This window comes from Pongo pygmaeus, chromosome 19 (genome assembly GCF_028885625.2).
Source record: "Pongo pygmaeus isolate AG05252 chromosome 19, NHGRI_mPonPyg2-v2.0_pri, whole genome shotgun sequence".
NCBI classification, from domain to species: Eukaryota; Metazoa; Chordata; class Mammalia; order Primates; family Hominidae; genus Pongo; species Pongo pygmaeus.
In genome coordinates this window covers 70315923-70333082 of record NC_072392.2, presented here as the reverse complement: position 1 = coordinate 70333082, position 17160 = coordinate 70315923, and the positions used below count along the sequence as shown (strand labels likewise).

Here is a 17160-nt window from a genome sequence, read left to right as displayed (position 1 = left end):
AACAGTTAAATCTTGGGAAATGGACAGGAAATCCCAGGCGGACACATAGAAGTGAGATAGAGCATGAGGGGCATTTTTGGGCCTCTGGCCTCCATGGCTGTATGGCCTGGGTTCTCTTCTCTACCCAGTGTTTGCAGCACTGCCTCTGCCCCTTATGTACCCCTGCTTTCCTCACTTTCAGGCTTCCATGCTTCTCTGTGACATCCCCAAAAACAGGCAGAGTCTAAGATGTGCATTTACCCACTCAAGCCTCAAGCTTGTATCTGTATCCATATCCAGGGACATGAACAAGAACTGGGGTAGCCAATTGATTTAACTTAGAGCACTCTCAAAGTTCAGATCAGCGTTCTGTGTGTGCATGAGTGTGGTGGGGAGCTTTTCCCCTAGGACAAAGAGACTTTCCCTCCCATTTTTGCCATTGTGCTAGTTAAAAAAAAAAGTAAAGAAAAAAAAAAAAGAATCCCTGACAAGGAAGAATTCCCTGAAGATGGTAGGGGTGGAAATAATGACCACTGAGATGATATTCCATTTCTGGCTCCTGGGGGAAAATGTTTTTAAAATTTATTTTATTTTGAGGAGACCAAGATAGTCTGAAGTTTAGAGTGTTGTAATTTACTATAGGGAGAGGGCACAAGACTCTGAGCCCCAAGCAATTGGTGGGAAACTAGGCCTCAAAGCAGAAAATGAAAAGTCGATCTGGGAGAAGATTTTTAAATAAGTGGGTCAGAGGGATGGAGAGGAGATGAGGCGATCAATCTTAGCCCCCTGACAGCTCCCTCCGATTGCATCAAAGAATTTGGCTCTTTGGGAAAGCAGAGGCAACAGCCAAAACTTCACATCCCTTAAAAAGGCCTGGGGGTGGGGGTGGGGGTGCAAAAGAGAAAGGTGATTCTGGGAGAGCTGGGAAACAGACGGGAAATGGGGACAGAGGGAAAGCGCTAAGTTGGGTGGAAAGTTTGCCTGGAGAACTCCCACGGCTCTGGCCTCCCCTCCCCCTCCTCTCTCTCTGCTGCCCAGCCAGGAGGAGAAGGCTGGTTAGCAGAGAAATGGCAACTGAGCCCGGAGCTGGAACTAGAAACTTTCTGTCAGTGTAACATCTGCGTGGGTGGTGGTGAGTACTTAAAAAGAAGGACAGAGAAGTCTGAGTAGAAGCATGAGGGTGGGGGAGAGGAGGATGGAGAAAGGGGAGTTGGAGGTGGGGGCTGCCGGGACCGAGGAGGCATGCTCTGGAGGGCTCAGAACAGAGAGAGCTGCTCTGACCTGGGCAAAGTGGCCAGCGACAGTAGTGTGCAACTAGGCTCCAAAGAAAACAATTTTTGCCATTTAGAGGTGTGGATGGGGGTGGGCATAGAAGAATCCAAATAGTAACTGTCTGGAAGTCATGCAGGGAGGCCTGAGAGTGGGTTCACCCCCTTGAACACCTCTGAAAGTTTAGCAACAGCTTCTCCAGCTGGCTGAAGGATTCAGAGCTTATCTCAGGCAACTCGGGCAGACTGTCCCTGCAGGAAATACAGCTCTCTCTAACCCTCACTGACAGATTTTATGGCCAGATTAGCAAACAGCGGAAAACTTGGGTGTTAAAAGGGGCCAAGAGAACCCTCCTTTTCAGAGACATCCCTCCCCTGCCGCCTGTCCTGCTGTGAATTTAACAGCACGGATATTTTACCCACGTCTTTGGCTGCTTTAGCTGAGCGCCTGGAATCTTCCAAAGAGAAGGATAGGGAACAACACCAAGCCAAGTTGGTTCTTATTTTTCTTGTTTGCAATTCCAGCTTTGAGCCAAACCTCTGTTTTTCAAACTTAAGCTACATTCTCTTTCTTGGCCTCTTTCCTGCTAGATAAATAACAACCCAACCCACCCCCAGAGCCAAACATGGTGTTCATCTAGTTATATCATTCAGAAAATGTTACTCAGGGAAGAAGAGACAAAGAGAAAGAAAGAAAAACCCTTGAGCATTATTTGATCCCCATCAAACTTTGCACACTCTTATGCCTTTAAATTATAGCCTGACCCAATGCTAAATTGCTTGCTGCTTGGATGAGTCCAGTTAAAATCCTACTTGATGGTGGGGAAGGGGGAGGGTGTAGAATTCAGGTTGCTTTTTTATTGTTATTTATTGTTGCATAAAGACTATAATTACTAACCTTGGACTGCCAGGATGCAACATAAAAATGAAAATCAGCCCTCGCTTTAAGGCGGGGCCTGGAACGATTCTCACTCCCCCACCATCACTACCACCAAATATATGCTCCTAATTAAGCAATGTGGGCACATCGCTTACAATTAGAATTATGCAGCTCTTCAGCAAGCAGCCATCGCTTCTCTTTCAACGAATTAGCTCCATATTTCAGCCGCGCTGTCTTCTCGCTCTTATCGGCTCCAGCGACTCGGCGGTGACATTTCATCTTTGACAGACCCTCTCTATTCTCACTCCAATGTGATAAAACTTTTATGGAACCACGACTAAGAAATGAAGTTTTCCCAAGGATGGTGGAAACAGAGCTGCACTTTAGCCTGGGGACCATTTTATTTATGCTTGGATCCAACAGCTTCTCCTACCCTCCTCTCCCCTTTCTCTGGCAGGGGAAATCGAACGTGCTTCCCCTCCCTCCGCCTCGAGTTTTATTTAGTGATTTAATTTTACTTAGTTTTAAAGTTTGACCTGAGAAGTCTAGGCCTCAGTTTTTTTTTTTGTTTTGTTTTGTTTTTTAGATTAATCATTTTTCTTTGTTTTCATTTTAGACCCAATGGTGGTTGGGCTTCGGGTCACGTGACAACTTCTTTGTAGCTCCGGAAGAGGATTGCGAAGTTTAGGTTTCGTGGAAGAAACCGTAATCGGCCAGATTTTCTTGTTGGTAGTGGGAAGGGGTGGGGGGTGGGGGAGGTCGTGGCCAAAGGAGCTAACAGACGAAAGGTCAATGAATGAAAAACCTAGAGGCATAGAGGCCAAACAGAAAAACCTACAGAGAGCATCCAAGAGTCCCCCCTTACCTCCCAACTTGTTACTTAAACCACAGCTGAAGAAGTTGGCAAAATGTTACAGGCTCTTATGAGTGAGAAAATGGTATTTAAACTTAAGACATATCAAGGGGGAGACAGGAACCTGGGAAGTGGACAAAAAGGCCAGGGAAGGGTCTTCAATGTCCTTGTCCTTGTCCTTCTTCCCTTGGGGGAAATTTGGCAGTCAGCAGCCTTGCTCTGCTATCTAAATTGGACCACCAGGACAAGATAAAATTGATAACAGAAAGTTTATTCAAGAATTGTTTGACAGACAACCCTTTTAGGTAAGGAAAAAAGTAACTACTGAAGAACAAAGAAAGTTCCAAGAGGGAATTAACTCTAGTTCTACAAATTCAGGACTATACAGGGATGATTAGGAGCTGAGTTCATGCCTTTTAGAACTAATTACAATTGTTCATAAGTACGAGTTTAACATAAACCTACAGCTCTTTTCTAGAGTACAACAGTAACTAAAATAGCCGGTTTTACATGACAGGAAACACAATGTCCTTTATAACAAGTAAATACTAAAAAAGTACAATTTTTCCTTTTTTTCCCTCATATAAATACATAATGTAGGGGGATAAATAATACAAAAAAGAAAATATTTTAACAGGCTATAACCAATAAATATATATGAAAATGTTCACTAGAACACACGCTTTTTTGAGCAATGCTGGACTTCTGCAGGCCCAGACATCTCTCACAGTTGTTTTTACATCCATTAAAATGTAAACTCTAAGTGCAACAAAAGTGTCCTGTCAGGAGGCTGAGCAAGGCACACAGGCCCTGCCCAGCCCCTGCCTGGGACAGACAGTTTGTTCAAATATACCCTGTTTTCACGTTAAGTCAAGAGAGCAACAGAAGAAAAGAAAAGTATAGAACCTCTTGTCACCAACTGCTTTCTGTGGAGAGGGGGATGGAGCTGGAGCTGAGATGGAGGCAGCAGAATGGGCAAACCTTCAGTCCTAACAACCTGCCTGCCCTAGCCTCCAAACTTTCCCTTAAAAAATATATATATATAATTTATAATATAGGCAGCTCTTTCAGGATCTCTCACCATCCCTGAGCCCTCTAAAAACTGTAATTGATGGGGGTGGGATGTATAGATATGAACGTTCTAGAGCAGAAAAACCAGGGGCTAGAAGTGGAGGGGGTAGGTACCTCAATAAACCTCAAATAAATGGGAACAAATTTGAGGTTCTGGGAAAGTTGGAAGGGAACGTGTTTTGTGCCCTTTAGGTCTGAAATGTGTTTTCTTATTTTTTAAAGGATAATTGAGGGAAAAAAATCAAGATTTGGGGGAATTACCTACAAAGATGTAAGGTAAGTCCGTTGGTTGGTGATGGCCTAGCCATCTTGTCTGGTTTTTAAAATGTGCTTTTCTGCCTCGTCCTATCTCGTCTTCCTCTACCCCACTCCCGGGCGTGGAATTCCAACTTGGTAGTGCTGGAGCCCTGGGGTTGATGGGGTCATCTCCAATATGATGTGGTTTTCTTTCCGATGGGTTGGCAGGCAGATGGAACAAGGGGTGGAGGACTTAAAAGCAACCTCTCAGGCCAGGGGGAGGGGCAGGAGTTCTAGGCCGGTTCTGACCAGGAAGCCTGGCGACTACCTTCCTGGCTCCTCTTTCAGACCTCCAGGCTGCCCCCCAGAGCTCCACAGTCTCTCTCTTCCTCCCCATCCCCTAATCCTCGTTCGCCCTTTCCCATCACAGGTGTGTTAATTTGGGCGCTTCTTGGATTCTACCCTGAGGAGGAGGCGCGTGGTGAGAGGAGAGGTCTGTGTAGGTGGGGTGGGGTTCGCAGGGTCCGTGGTGCTGGCTGGGCGCCATAGGGGGCGCCCCGTTGTAGTCCAGGTTCCCGGAAGGGTGATGGGAAAGGTGGTTGAGGCCATAGAGGGAGGGGCCGGCAGGGGGCGGCAGCGGATCCGCGTAGCCGCCCCCTCCCACGTACACCGGACTGCCCTGCATGGTGGGCGTCCCGTAGGCGCCCCCGTTGGCTTGGAGGACGTGCGGCTCATACTCGGGAGCCGGGGTCGGAGGGTACTTCTGCGGGGCGCCGCAGCCTTTGAGAGGGGGCTGGTAGTTGGAGGGCAGCGCGTAGGCATTCTGGTGGGCTTTACCGAAGGCAGGTGGGGACGGGCTCTCGTAGCTGGGGGTCATGGAGTGTAAGGCGTTCATGAAGCCGGCCGTGGACTGCATGGGCTGTGGGGGGCTGCCAGCTGGAGATGGGCCCCCCGACGACGAGGCCAATCCCTTGGCCTTCTGGTCCTTCTTGTACTTCATGCGCCGGTTCTGGAACCAGATCTTGATCTGCCGCTCGCTGAGGTTCAGCAGGTTGGCCATCTCCACACGGCGAGGCCGGCACAGGTAGCGGTTAAAATGGAACTCCTTCTCCAGCTCCACCAGCTGCGCGCTCGTGTACGCCGTCCGCGCCCGCTTGGACGCCGCCGACCCCGGGGGGCTCTTGTCCCCTCCCCCGCCGCCGCCGCCGCCACCGCCCCCGCTGCCACCACTGCCTCCGCCGCCGCCGCCACCACAGCCCTCTGCTGGATCCGAGAGGGAGGGGTGGGAAGGGGAGAAAATGAAATAAAAGATAATTACTGAACACGCCGAAATTGAATGCATCGTTTCTTAATAAATCCAGGCCTGGACTCGGAGCCCCCGCCGCCCTCCCCTTCGCGTCCCCGCCTCCTCCTCACTCCCCCACCCCACCGCCCGTCGCATTAGCGGACACTCTATAATAGTGGCATTTATTAAGAGACCTGTTCTCCTTTCGCTGCCCCAGCTTATGAAAATTTGATCATGTCACACAGACAGAGCCGCATGGCCATTTATTTAGGGCTGGATTTTCGCGTGCGTGCTTTCTCCCCCTTATCCCCAATTCCAGGTCAGGGAAGACATTTCCCCTCCCCGCCCACCCCGTCCTGAGGACAGGATGGGAGACTGAGGAGAATCCTCGGGGTAATCTGGACACTCGTGGGCAGGAAGTGTGGCACGAAGAGGCTGCTGTTCCTGGAGGCCGGGACCCCGGGCCGTCCAAGCGATTGTGATTAATACCCACAGTAATCATACTTAATAATAATCAATCCTTGACGACTCTGCATCCTCCCGGCAGCGCCTCGTCTTGGCTCTGTGGCCTTGGGAAGGGCTTTGAGGCCACACACCGGGCCTTCTGGAGCTTTCAGAAGCTCCGGTGGAGGGCGGCTAGAGGGAGGAGGGTGTTGGCGGGGTCAGGGGTCATTAGGGGGTGGGAGTATCAAAAATGTACCCGCCGGCCACCTAATATTGTTCCCAGGCAGCCTCGCGGGCGCCTAGGGGCTGGATGCTAGAATAACAGTGACATTCCTGGCTCCGACAAAAGCTGAGGACAAGGAAGGCAGAGAACTGGTACCTGTGCCGGGGGAGCTGTTTTTCAGCTTGGACGTTTGCCTCGACTCTTTCATCCAGGGGAATATCTGTTTGGTGAGGGTGGAGTTGGTGCCGGGACCGCACTTTGGGGGACCACTTTTGCTGGGCCCGCCCCCATTACTGCTGTTGCTAGTGGCACTGGTAGGTGCGGCACTGGGCGGGGGTGAGCCGGGCGGGGCGGGCAGGGGCTCGGGGGCCAGACCCGGCCTCATGCAACTGCCGTTGAGCTCCTTGCTCTTGGCATGTGGGGCAGCGTTGCCCAGGGACTGCAGCGAGCACGCTGAGCGCTGGTAGTCACCCTCCAGGTGCGTGGCGGCCTGAAATGGGGGTTGGGGGGGGCCATCGAAGCCGAAGCCATTGCTGCCAGGGTACGAGGAATAGCCTCCGAAGAGAGCAGGCGCGGCGTTGTCGTAGTAGGTGGCTTTCTGCATCGCTGGGTGAGGCCTGGGCAGTGGGTGGCAACTTGGAAAGGCCTGATACCCTCAGGACCGGACATTGGCAACCCTGGGGGTCACGTGACACGCCGGACCCCCCCCCCGACCTCCCCTCTCTGCCCCCCTCCTCCGGGGTCTGTTCCAAGCGGCTGACCTGCGAGGCGAGAGAAGAGACACAAGGGGGAGAAGAGGACTGGGGCTCGAATCCATCTTAGGAACTGAAAAGGGAACTGACATCAATAGGGTTTTTTCTTCTCCCCTCCCCAACATCTCCAAAGCAGATGCTGAGAAAAAAAGCCCACCAGTTTTCATTTCCACTAAAAAAAAAATAAATAAATAAAGACTATATGCCTTTCAAGACTGCCTAGATGTAGAATCTATGGCAAAGGCCATTGCTTCTCTCCTGCCTGTGCACTAGCCCCTGACCTCCCCTAGTCCCTCTCTCCCTATCTCTCCTCCCCAACTCTGGGATAGGATGGCTCAAGGGAGGGGACACTAGGAGACTCCAAAATAAAAGCATCATCAACACCATCCTCTGAGCCCAGAGGCTTCTATGCTTCCAGCCTTTGCCTCCTTCCAAGTCGGTTTAGGTCTCTTGCCCAAGCAAAGTCTAGCCTGAAGGAAAACCAAAGGATCTCCTAAAAGGACAGTCAGGAGAAGCAAGTTCAGCAGAGAAGCTTCTCTTGTGAGGTGTCCTCTCCACTTCCCACCACTCTCCCACCAGGAAGACAACAACAGCCTGACCTAGAAACTTCCCGATGATTTTTAACCTCAAGAGCCAGCTGAACTGAGACTCATCTGTCCATGGCCCTGCTGCAGGCACCACCACCTCCGGCCCTTGTCTTTGCTCAGCCAAACCTGGGATCCAGCAGCCAGTGGCCCTGTGGGGTCCCCAGATGGAGCAGGATTGTTTCAATTTCCTGGGCCACGCCAGTTGATGCTGTGACCATTTGGCCCAGGTCTCTCCCCGGACCTCTCTTTTTTTTTTTCATGAGACTTCATTTTTCCCACCCTTTCCTTCACCGTCTGTTTTCTTTGATTTCCCCCAAAGAAAATAAGAAACAAGAAGTTACAACTGCTAGACTTTTCTACTGAGACGGGGAAAGTGCTTTCCAAAAGAGAAAATTATTCCTGAGGAAAAAAAAATTAACAAAGCAATTTTAACAATATTATTCTCTAGGTTAGAAACAGAGGTATTCCTGTTGACTGAGGTTCCCTGAGGCAAAAAAAAAAAAAATCACTATTTTAATACAGCCTTTTAAAAGTGTGCCAGAAAAATAAAGATTCAAACTAACATAGGATTTTGTGTATTTGTTCTGAAACTTCTGACTGCATTTTTTTTCCCTCTGTCTCTCCCAACTCTTCACCACCACTTTTCATAAAACCTCCATACTGCCGTGTGTGTTTGGAAAACTTTAATCTCATTCAGCCTAGCTGTTCAACTCCTTTAGTTAGAGAACTAAACATAGGAAAATAAAATAAAAGGAGTGCAGGTGAAGAAAGTCCCTCCCTCACATAAATCCCCTTCTTCATGGCACAGATTTGTACTCAAAAGGGAATCAGTGTAACCCTGAGTTCCAATTGGTTTCTGGAAATACACATGGGTCTGCAAAGCAGCAGGTCCTTCCAGGGAGAACCAGAGTTCAATTGACCAGGCTGACCCAATCCCTTTATTATTATTACCATTAGCCTCTGCTGATTTAACCAAAATTAGCTTCCGAGCAGCCCTGGCTGAAGGGGGAATTAATTAACAGGCATTAGTTGTGGTTGTTATTAATAGAGAAGAGAATGAAATAAAAACGTTGGAGGGGGTTGGCTGGCTAGGCCCTGGCTTTATTTAGTCTAAATGATTGTTACAGCAATAATAATGATGATGATAGTAATAATAATAAAACAATAATTTAACTAGACGCCTGGGGCCGAAATTCCTGCCGCTCCCCTTGCAATAAACCCCAAACCATCGCGGGACGGAGGCCAGGCGAGTGTGGAAAGCGAAGGAGCCAGAGACGCGATAGGAAAGAATGGAGACTCCGCCGGTGGTGCAGACAGGGCTGGGAAGGTTTGTGCACCCGGGTAGTCCCTGGCTGCTGCTGCCAGGCTGCCTCGGCCGGTCGCTGCTGCCGCGGCGACTGGCGACAAGCTACCAGCCACCTACGATGGCCCAAGGAGGCGAAGAAGAGCAAGCGATCAGGACACCAAAATGGTTATCGGAGGCAGGTTCCCAGCACACCAGCTGGCCGAGGGCCGAGCCCCGCGGGCGGCAGCAAGTTTTGGGAGCTGGAGGTAACCGAATTAAAAGGCGCCTTAGAAACTCCGCTTCGGGACTTTGCTCAGCAGGGCTCCGGGTTGGAGAGCGCCGAGGCCTGGCGGACGGGACAGTGGGAAGGGGAAAGGTGCTAAGGGGACCCGAGATCTGGGATCCAGAACAAGAGGGGGTGGGGAACAGCTCTACCAAGCCAAACAGATCTATTTCCCTTGCCTCCATGTTGGAAAAATTCAGGTTCCATATGGCTCTTCGGGAGGGAGGGAGGGAGACGGTGGCTGCCGGCTTCCCCCCAGGGTCTCGCTGGAGAAGGGAGATGAGCCCCCCGCAAGAACCCCACCTTGCCAAGCATACCCCAGGGAGAGCCAGGAGAGTAACAATAGCTGGGGAAGCCCCGAGAGAGGGGATAGGCCATCTTCCAGGACTTAAAAAAATTAATGGAAGAAAAATAACAAGAAAGGAAGACAGAGAAAGGTTGAGACTTTCTTAGCAGCCGGGGAGAAAATTCAGCCCTGGATCTGGCTGCTGAAAGAAATGAGAGGAGAAAAGAGGAGAGAAGCAGGAAGAGAGAGGGAGAGAGAGGGAGAGAGAGAGAGAGAGAGAGGGAGAGAGAGGGAGGGAGGGAGGGAGGGAGAGAGAGAGTCGCTGCGTGGAAGGAAGCTTAAAGCTTGTGAACTCTTCTTGAACCGAGATTGGAGTCATATGGGCCATAAATCATTGAGACATACTCTCCGCCATTCACAAACTGATAGCCTATTTCAGTCCAGCTTACCTTAGCCACCGACGAGGGGAGAACAGGCAGACATAATATATATTCACATCGAGCCCCAGCGCGAGCGGCAGGCGAGAAATCTCCCCTCCTTGAAGGCAAAGGAAAAAAAGACCACTGTTTAAAGCTGCGTCGCCCCCCGCCCCCCGCGCCCCGCAAAGCCACCCCCGGCTGGGGAGCCCGAGGGGCAGACCGGCCAGAGGAGCCGCGCGGCGTCCGCTTCAATTCACTCGGCTTAGGAGCAGGGGTGCGCAGGAGGGAGGGGGTGGGGGAGCGGGAAAAAAAATAGAAGACCGAAAGGTGCCGGGCGGCTCAGCTCGCCAGAATCCAGCTCCGGGCTCCAGCAGGGCTAAGCCGCCACAGTGTGGTTGCCCTATAAGACTGGTACGCCCTACTCTCCGTAACAATGGCCTCTGCTTTTACACAGGGAAAAAAAACCACACAGACACACACACACACACTCACTCACTCACACACAAGCTCACACACCCCCCCACCTCTCCCCCTTTAGCAAGCTTAGATGCCTGATAAGAAGGGAAGGTTATGGTGGTGATGGGGAAGGGGGGAAATTTTAAAATACCCTCCCCAAAAAAAGAGTGAGAAGGAAAGAAGAGAGGGTTTTCTTTTATTTTTTATTTTTTCTTAAAGAACAGGTAAAAATTTAAATCTAGATTGGAGGGACAGGGAGGAAGAGGTGAGCAAAGGCAAGGAAGGGTGGTGAAGTTCACAGCTCCCCCCATACCCCACTAGTGAACCATTATGCTAATTTGAGAAGTAGCATTTGGAGGCTGAGTCAAAGGCAGGCCTGGCCCGGGGGTGAGGGTGCCAGGTGCCCCTGTGCACTCATTCGGAATTGGAACACTAGGACTTTTTTAGAAAGTAGTTCTTGATCTCCAACCCTCACACTCTGGCTCCCTCCTTCTGAGTCTCCAGCCCCGGCTTCTTCCCTCCACTACACCCTCTCTATTCCTCTCAAATCTCCCCCCAGTCTCCAGGCCCAGTCTCTAACCAAGGGAGAGGGAAAGACCAGACCTTTTTTTTTTTAAAAAAAAAAACCCTCCCCCTTTTTCTTTTTGAGAACAGACAACAAGCGGTGAGTGATGATTTTAAAAACCCTGAACATCTTGCAGGAGGAGGAGGGTTGAGAAAAGGGTGACAAAAGGAGGACTCTGTGTTTTAGCTTGAGCTTCAGACTGGCTGGCAGTAGACAGGCTGAAAGAACTTCACGGATAAGTTTCTGTTATGATTCTCACCTCCGAATAGGCAGAAGGGGCTAAGAGGTGATAAGGACATTTGTACTTCTAAGAAGAGAAGAACTAGCAGGGTGGCTTAATTTTAAATGCACTGGCAGAAGAGATGGAAGATGGTTATTATTATTATTCAGAACAACTCTGTTTGTTTCTCTCTGCCCTGCAAGATTTATGACTCTTGGCACAAGTGAGGAAGGCCACAAAAGCTAAAGTTTTCTTAGGGTGTGTTTGAGCAGGGCAGGAAAAGGCAAGGAGGAGGCCTGTAGGAGGAAGACAGGAGCCAAAAATGTAGGTGTCGGCAGATTTGGGACAGGGGGTGGGGAACAGTCATTCTGGGAGGAAGGAAAAGACAAAAAGAGCACCAGGACATTTCCCAAAGCAGGAGTGTTTGCAATTCTGCCTAACTGCGGACTCGGAGCTAGGGGACGAAATAGAAAGCTGACTCTTTTCTCTAAAGGCAGCTTGGAAAACTGGTCCTCTTAACTTCGTGTAAGGCACTACCCTGTGATTTCCTGGTTAGAATACTTGGCTTTTGCCTTCTCCCATCTGGATGCACCAGAAGAGGGAATGGGACTGGGGACAACAAAGGTGAGAGTTGATTTCCAGCTATTGTGTTCCCTCCAGCATAGGCTGGAGGTGTCTGGCAAAGCTTCCCTCATTCCCTCTCTCTCCCCACTCACAGGCTCTACTTTGGGATGAGATAGGGAGTGGCCCCTGGCCTCCAGCCCCTACTTCTTCCAGGCAAGGCTAAGTCAGGCCGGGTGATATGGAGCAGCCGGTTTCCAGGGACCCTGATAAACCAGGGGTACCTATGGCCTTCCTGCCCTCCAGCAACAGGAGCCACTTGCAGAGCCTCAGAATGTAATGTCCTGAGGACCCCACCTCCTACCTAGAAAGTCAACGGCTGGAGGGAAGCACGGGTTGGGGGATGTGGGGATGGAGGGTGGGAGCTATTTTTCTGTGTTTATTATTAGTAGCTATTATTCTGTGTTTATTAGTATTTTTCTGTGTTTATTAGTAGTATCAAGAAAATAAAACATCCAAGTCAGACCTAGACTTGGGGCTCAAGCCAGCCTGGAACCCCAAAGAGACCTGTCAGGGGTGCCTGAGTATGTGGCTGCAAAAAGTCTGTCCTGAGATCTCTACACTCTGGTTAGAGACCTACAGGGTCAGACCCCATGTAACTTTGAGCTTGGTGGGTCGGGGACTCAGGCCAGGGAGGCTTCCAGAGGCTTAAAGAAACCAGTACCTTTGGGGTTTTTTTCTATCACTCCCCAAAATAAAAAAAAAGCCAAGAATGTACCTCAAAACCTCTGCTGTCCTAGCTGTTACTATCATTGGGTTAGAGAAGGTCATTGTAAAACTGAGAGAAGAGGAGAACCTGATTGCTTTTAGGACTGCGCAGCTTTGCCTCTAGGAATAACACAAGAGTCCAGAAGGCACCCAGACAGCCTCAGGCCGGCTGCAGGAGAAGCGGGCCTCGAGCTGAGCTGGGGGTGGAGGAGTGTTCCAGAGACAACGGCAGACCCCTCCCTTCCCCAAGCCTCCTCAACCCTTTGTGGTCCCTCGGGCTACAGAAGGCAGTGGGGCATAGTGGGGTGGGAGTGAAAAAGAGGACCGAGAAGCAAGAAAACGAACCTGGAGAAAATCTGTCGGAGGACATACACCCCCAAAATGCGGTAGGAGATGGAGTGGGGGCTTCTTAATTCTGGAGTACAGAGCCCATTTGGAATACTTGGGAGGCAATTACATCCCAGTTTAGTTTCTGTCTTGCCTTTTTTCTTCCATTCTCAGAGGTCTCTGGCCAGCAGGCGGGCTGCCCTCTGATTAGGGCTGGGAGGCTGGAGGACGGAGGGTGGAACAGGCACCCCTAAGGGCCCCTGTTTGGACTGAGGTGTTGCTGCTAGCCAGGGGTTTTTCAAACTTCAGGGGATAAAGGCTGGTAGTGAGGAGTTTGGGCAAGGAACTTGGGGTGGGGGATGCCAGAGCAGTCTGAGGGAAGACTTTGGGGTCTGGGAAAAGAGAAGCGGGAGAAGGGCTTATCATCCCTGAGAGTGAAGCCATGATTTCGGAGCAGACTGGAGATACAGAAGAGGGAACAATTTCTTCTTGGATTTGGGAGTGAAACCTGGGAAACTTTGTGTGCCCATGTGTGTGTGGGGTGTGTGTGTGTGTGTGAGAGAGAGAGAGAGAGAGAAAGGAGGAGAAAGAGAAATTGAAAAAGAGGAAAATTGAGTAAGAGTCAGAGACACTAGCATAAACTAATGAAGTAAAAAAATAATAAGGGTAAAGATGAGAGAAAATGCCCTTCTTCACAGACATCCTTTCCTCTTCCATTCCGTTTCTTTGGAGCCAGAGCACTCGCTCTAGCACTTCTCTCCCCCACCCCACTGGGTACCCAGTATCAGGCGACAGGAGCACTTTAAACCCTCTGGAGCAATCAAGGGCTACCCGCTCTTATAGACCTCGGCGGGATCGTGCCTGTTTCTCTCCTCCCCCAAAACTGCATCAACTAGCAAACAAAAATTCTCTCAATAAGGGCATACTGGTTGGCTCTTAAAACCAATCTCTGATCTCAGACTTGGGGCAGTCAAGGATCCTGCCCCTGGCTCAATCAGCACAAAATTTGCCTGGCCCAAAGGCTAGCTGGGGAGCTAGGACCTGGAAGCCTGGGGGGCAAGATGTTTGGCGATGTGTTTCTTCCTGGCCGTGTCTGGGTTCCCGGTCCCACACTGTTTTCCAGCTTCACTGCCCAACTTTGTAGCCCTAGAAGAGTGGTATAAAGTTCACACACTCACCCGAATCTCCATTTTCCCTTAAGTATTAATAAAGATTTCAAAGCTGGGAGTTGTAAAATGGGAATTGCTAATGAAGAAGGCTCTTGGCATTTGGATCCCCATCTCCAGCTCTCCAATAAGCCAGAGCAGGAGGGAACAAAGGGGCACCCGGAAGGGAGAAGAGGAGACCCGCATAGACACTGCTCAGCAATAGTGGGGATCAAAAGAAGAAAAAGGTCGCTGCAGTGGAAGAAGAAAAATCCAGGCTGTACTTTTTCCCCACCCCATGTGTGGGGGCGCTGCCCTCTCCCCAGCCGAGCCCGTGAAGGGGTGGCAGGACAAAAAGGGCAGCCACAAGGGTCTGCGAAGTCCACTCGATGACCACGGAGGCCGCCTGAACATGCTAATGAGGGGATGTCGGTGCTGCCAGCGAGTTGGGAGCCTCAGGCAGGTGGGCTCCTTGGTGGTGATAGATCCCAGTCTGAATCAGGGCTCCCGCCTCATCTAGAAGCTCAGCCTTAGCCTGGCAAACCCCACCCCCAGCAAGTGTTGAGACAAATGTGGGCAGAGCAGAGAAAGCAAAGGAAGGGAGGCTGCAAATCCTGGGCAGCTTGGGGGCTGCAGGGGGTGCTGGGAAAGGGAGGGAGAAGCAGGAAAAGAGGAATGGGCCCAGTCCCTGAGGTTGAGTGGGCCTCTCCTGACAGACTGGATGTTTCTCTCCCAGTGACCTCTGTTTAGCAGACAATAACTCAGTGGATTAATGACCAATCAGCGAAAGGCCTTCCGAATTGCCTCCAAATATAAAACTCCGAAGTCAGAATGGGACAGGGCCAGAGTCTGTGCCTGCCAGCCCTTTTGTTTTTTTTCTCTCTCAAATTAGTGTTCGGGGCTAGGCTTTAGGAAGTGGATTATCTGCCCAGTGTCTGGAAATCTGGAAGATTTCCAGAGCCCCAAAGATGAGGTTGTTTCCCATCTCTTCCCATCTTCTTCTTCCCTCCTTCCCCAGAATTCACATTCCAAACTACACTTCCCGCAGCCTGGAAACCTCCCCTCCCCTGTTAGCCTCTTCATATCCCTGATCCTGCAAGAAATTTCCTTGCTCACAACCGTGCAATTGAGAAGCCATCACTCCTTTGGAACTGGGGGAGGAGCTGGAAAATAAAAGCAAGTATAGAGTGGGGTCTTCCACCGTGCAGGCCTTCTGTCCTGGCTACCCTAGAGGAGACCCGGTAGAGTGCTGTGGCACCCTGTGTGTGCCTCCTCCCAAGAAGCGAGGGCTCAAAGGCCCAGGGCTGGGGTGAGGCTGAGAAGGGGGGCAGCTTCTCAGAATCTAAACTCTGTCACAGAATCTAAACTCTGCTGTCACAGAATCTAAACTCTGAAACCACTGTTCAGTCCCTGGGCTGGGGTAGGGGGCACCTTAAAAACCACACTGTTGGGAGGCCGAGGCAGGCGGATCACCTGAGGTTGGGAGTTCGAGACCAGCCTGACCAACATAGAGAAACACTGTCTCTACTAAAAATACAAAATTAGCCAGGTGTGGTGGCGCATGCCTGTAATCCCAGCTACTCGGGAGGCTGAGGCAGGAGAATCGCTTGAACCCGGGAGGTGGAGGTTGCGGCGAGTGGAGATCGCACCATTGCACTCCAGCCTGGGCAACAAGAGCGAAACTCCATCTCAAAACACACACACACACACACACACAGACAGAGAACAACGACAGCCTTAGCCCAGTGCCTGGCAGGGAAAGGGTCTTGCTCAGTAAGGCCCAGCCCTTCTTTCCTTAGCCCTTCTCCAAATGCCAATCTCAACCCAACCCAGCTAGCTAGCCCCTCTCCACTGCCTTCTAGTTCCACTGCTCTCCTCAGTGCTACTCCTCAGCTGAGAATAAGGGCACCTTCAGAAGGAGGAATAGTCCAGATTCCAGTGGATTTCCTAGAGCCAGACTGAGTAAGCATCCACTGCTCTGGGTGTATATAAACTCTGAATATTGCAAATAAACATGCAGTAACTTCTATTCCCAGATGCCCACAGAGCTCCAGGACACACAAGGGAGTGCCTCCCATGCACTGTCTTGCTGAGGATGGGTACACACAGAGGTGCCCAATTTCAGAACAGGAGAGAAATCAGTCCAACTCTTGCCATTGTTACAGATCATGAAACTGAGGCCCAGAGCAAGGAAGTGATTTGTCTATAGTCATACTTGGGATAGGCTTGGGAGTTGGAAGGCTTGAATTTCAGATGTTCCAGCTTGGCTGTGTGACATGAGGCAGGGCACTCCTTGGGCCTCAGTGTCCCCTTCTGTAAAGCCTGGGCATGTGTATGGAGGGAAGGGGTTTAGCTAAATGATCTCTAAGGTCTCTTTTTGGACTGAATGTTAGTGATTCTCCATGTGCTGATGTAAAAGTGAGTGACAATAAGAAGTAATAAACTGAGTTCAGACAATAACGGGCACCATCGTGACCAGATTCAGAGTATTTCCTCTTGGGGTTTAAATGCTTACCACCACTGAGCACCAACCCAGTGCCTGGCCCTCCCTTGCCCCATAGAGGCTCATGCACTGGGTTTTACTGCTCTTCTGTGTGTAGGGTGGGTTGTTTTCTACCCTCATTACCAAACTAAAAGTGCTATTTTTAGACACTGCAACTTGAGCAGTAAATAATTAATTTGTCTAATTAAAGGAGGAAGGTTTCAACCCGGCAATTTTTAACCAGGCATCAATGCACCCATTGTACCAGCCGAGCCTTCTCACCCGACCCCCTCCCTGCCCATACACCTACCAGCCTCCCCAGTTGCCTCCCCCTCAGTTGGAGACCAGCATTCCCCCAGATGGCCAGCAGGGTCCACAGGGCCAGACTGTGTCCCTCATGACAAAGTTCCACGCTCTGCTATGCTTCCCCATAGAAATAGGTCTGCCAGCAGCTGCACCTCAAAGCTTGCTTTCCCTACCCCCAAAGCTGTGCTGGGCTCCAGGTCTCTGCTCTCTGCTCTTGGGAAACGTGTAATCTACCTCCCCAGCTCAAGATGCCCCAACAATGCAGTGAGTTTGCATTTCAAGAAACTCCCATTAATATCAATTTACTTCACTGAAACCTCGGGTTCTTCATCAAGTTGATGATTTATGATAAAATCAATTAAATTACGGCCACTTAGGGCCCAGCCGCTTCCTCTCAGATTTCATTGGTGCGGGGCCCAAGTGTCTGGTGGAAAAATGCAAGTTTAGCTGGAGGCGAGGAAAGATAATTCTGCGGCTG

General features: G+C 50.5%; 1 protein-coding gene and 1 long non-coding RNA gene across 10 annotated transcripts in view; one reads left to right on the top strand and one right to left on the bottom strand.

Annotated features, from left to right (window-relative positions):
• Positions 1 to 168: 168 nt before the first annotated feature.
• Positions 169 to 5610, top strand: LOC129016605 (uncharacterized). Of its 2 annotated transcripts, XR_010124683.1 has the most exons (5): positions 169 to 1111; positions 2744 to 2852; positions 4274 to 4327; positions 4719 to 4781; positions 5308 to 5610. It is a non-coding gene; the product is annotated as an uncharacterized LOC129016605 (long non-coding RNA). The 2 variants fall into 2 exon arrangements; XR_010124682.1 differs by having other exon boundaries at positions 4719 to 5610.
• The window catches only part of HOXB3 (homeobox B3), a 56147-nt gene continuing 42222 nt past the window's right edge, over positions 3236 to 17160 (bottom strand). For 4 of the 8 annotated variants that reach the window (XM_054455990.2, XM_054455985.2, XM_063656292.1 and 1 more), the window contains 3 exons: positions 9883 to 9970; positions 6397 to 7001; positions 3236 to 5551 (listed from right to left, as the gene is read on the bottom strand). In XM_054455990.2, coding sequence (XP_054311965.1) covers positions 4713 to 5551; positions 6397 to 6844 — 1287 coding nt within the window. In that variant the 5' untranslated portion in view covers positions 6845 to 7001; positions 9883 to 9970 and the 3' untranslated portion in view covers positions 3236 to 4712. Of the gene's footprint in view, positions 5552 to 6396; positions 9971 to 10072; positions 16676 to 17160 lie in introns of those variants that run through there. The other 4 variants (XM_063656290.1, XM_063656291.1, XM_063656289.1 and 1 more) reach the window with 2 other exon arrangements.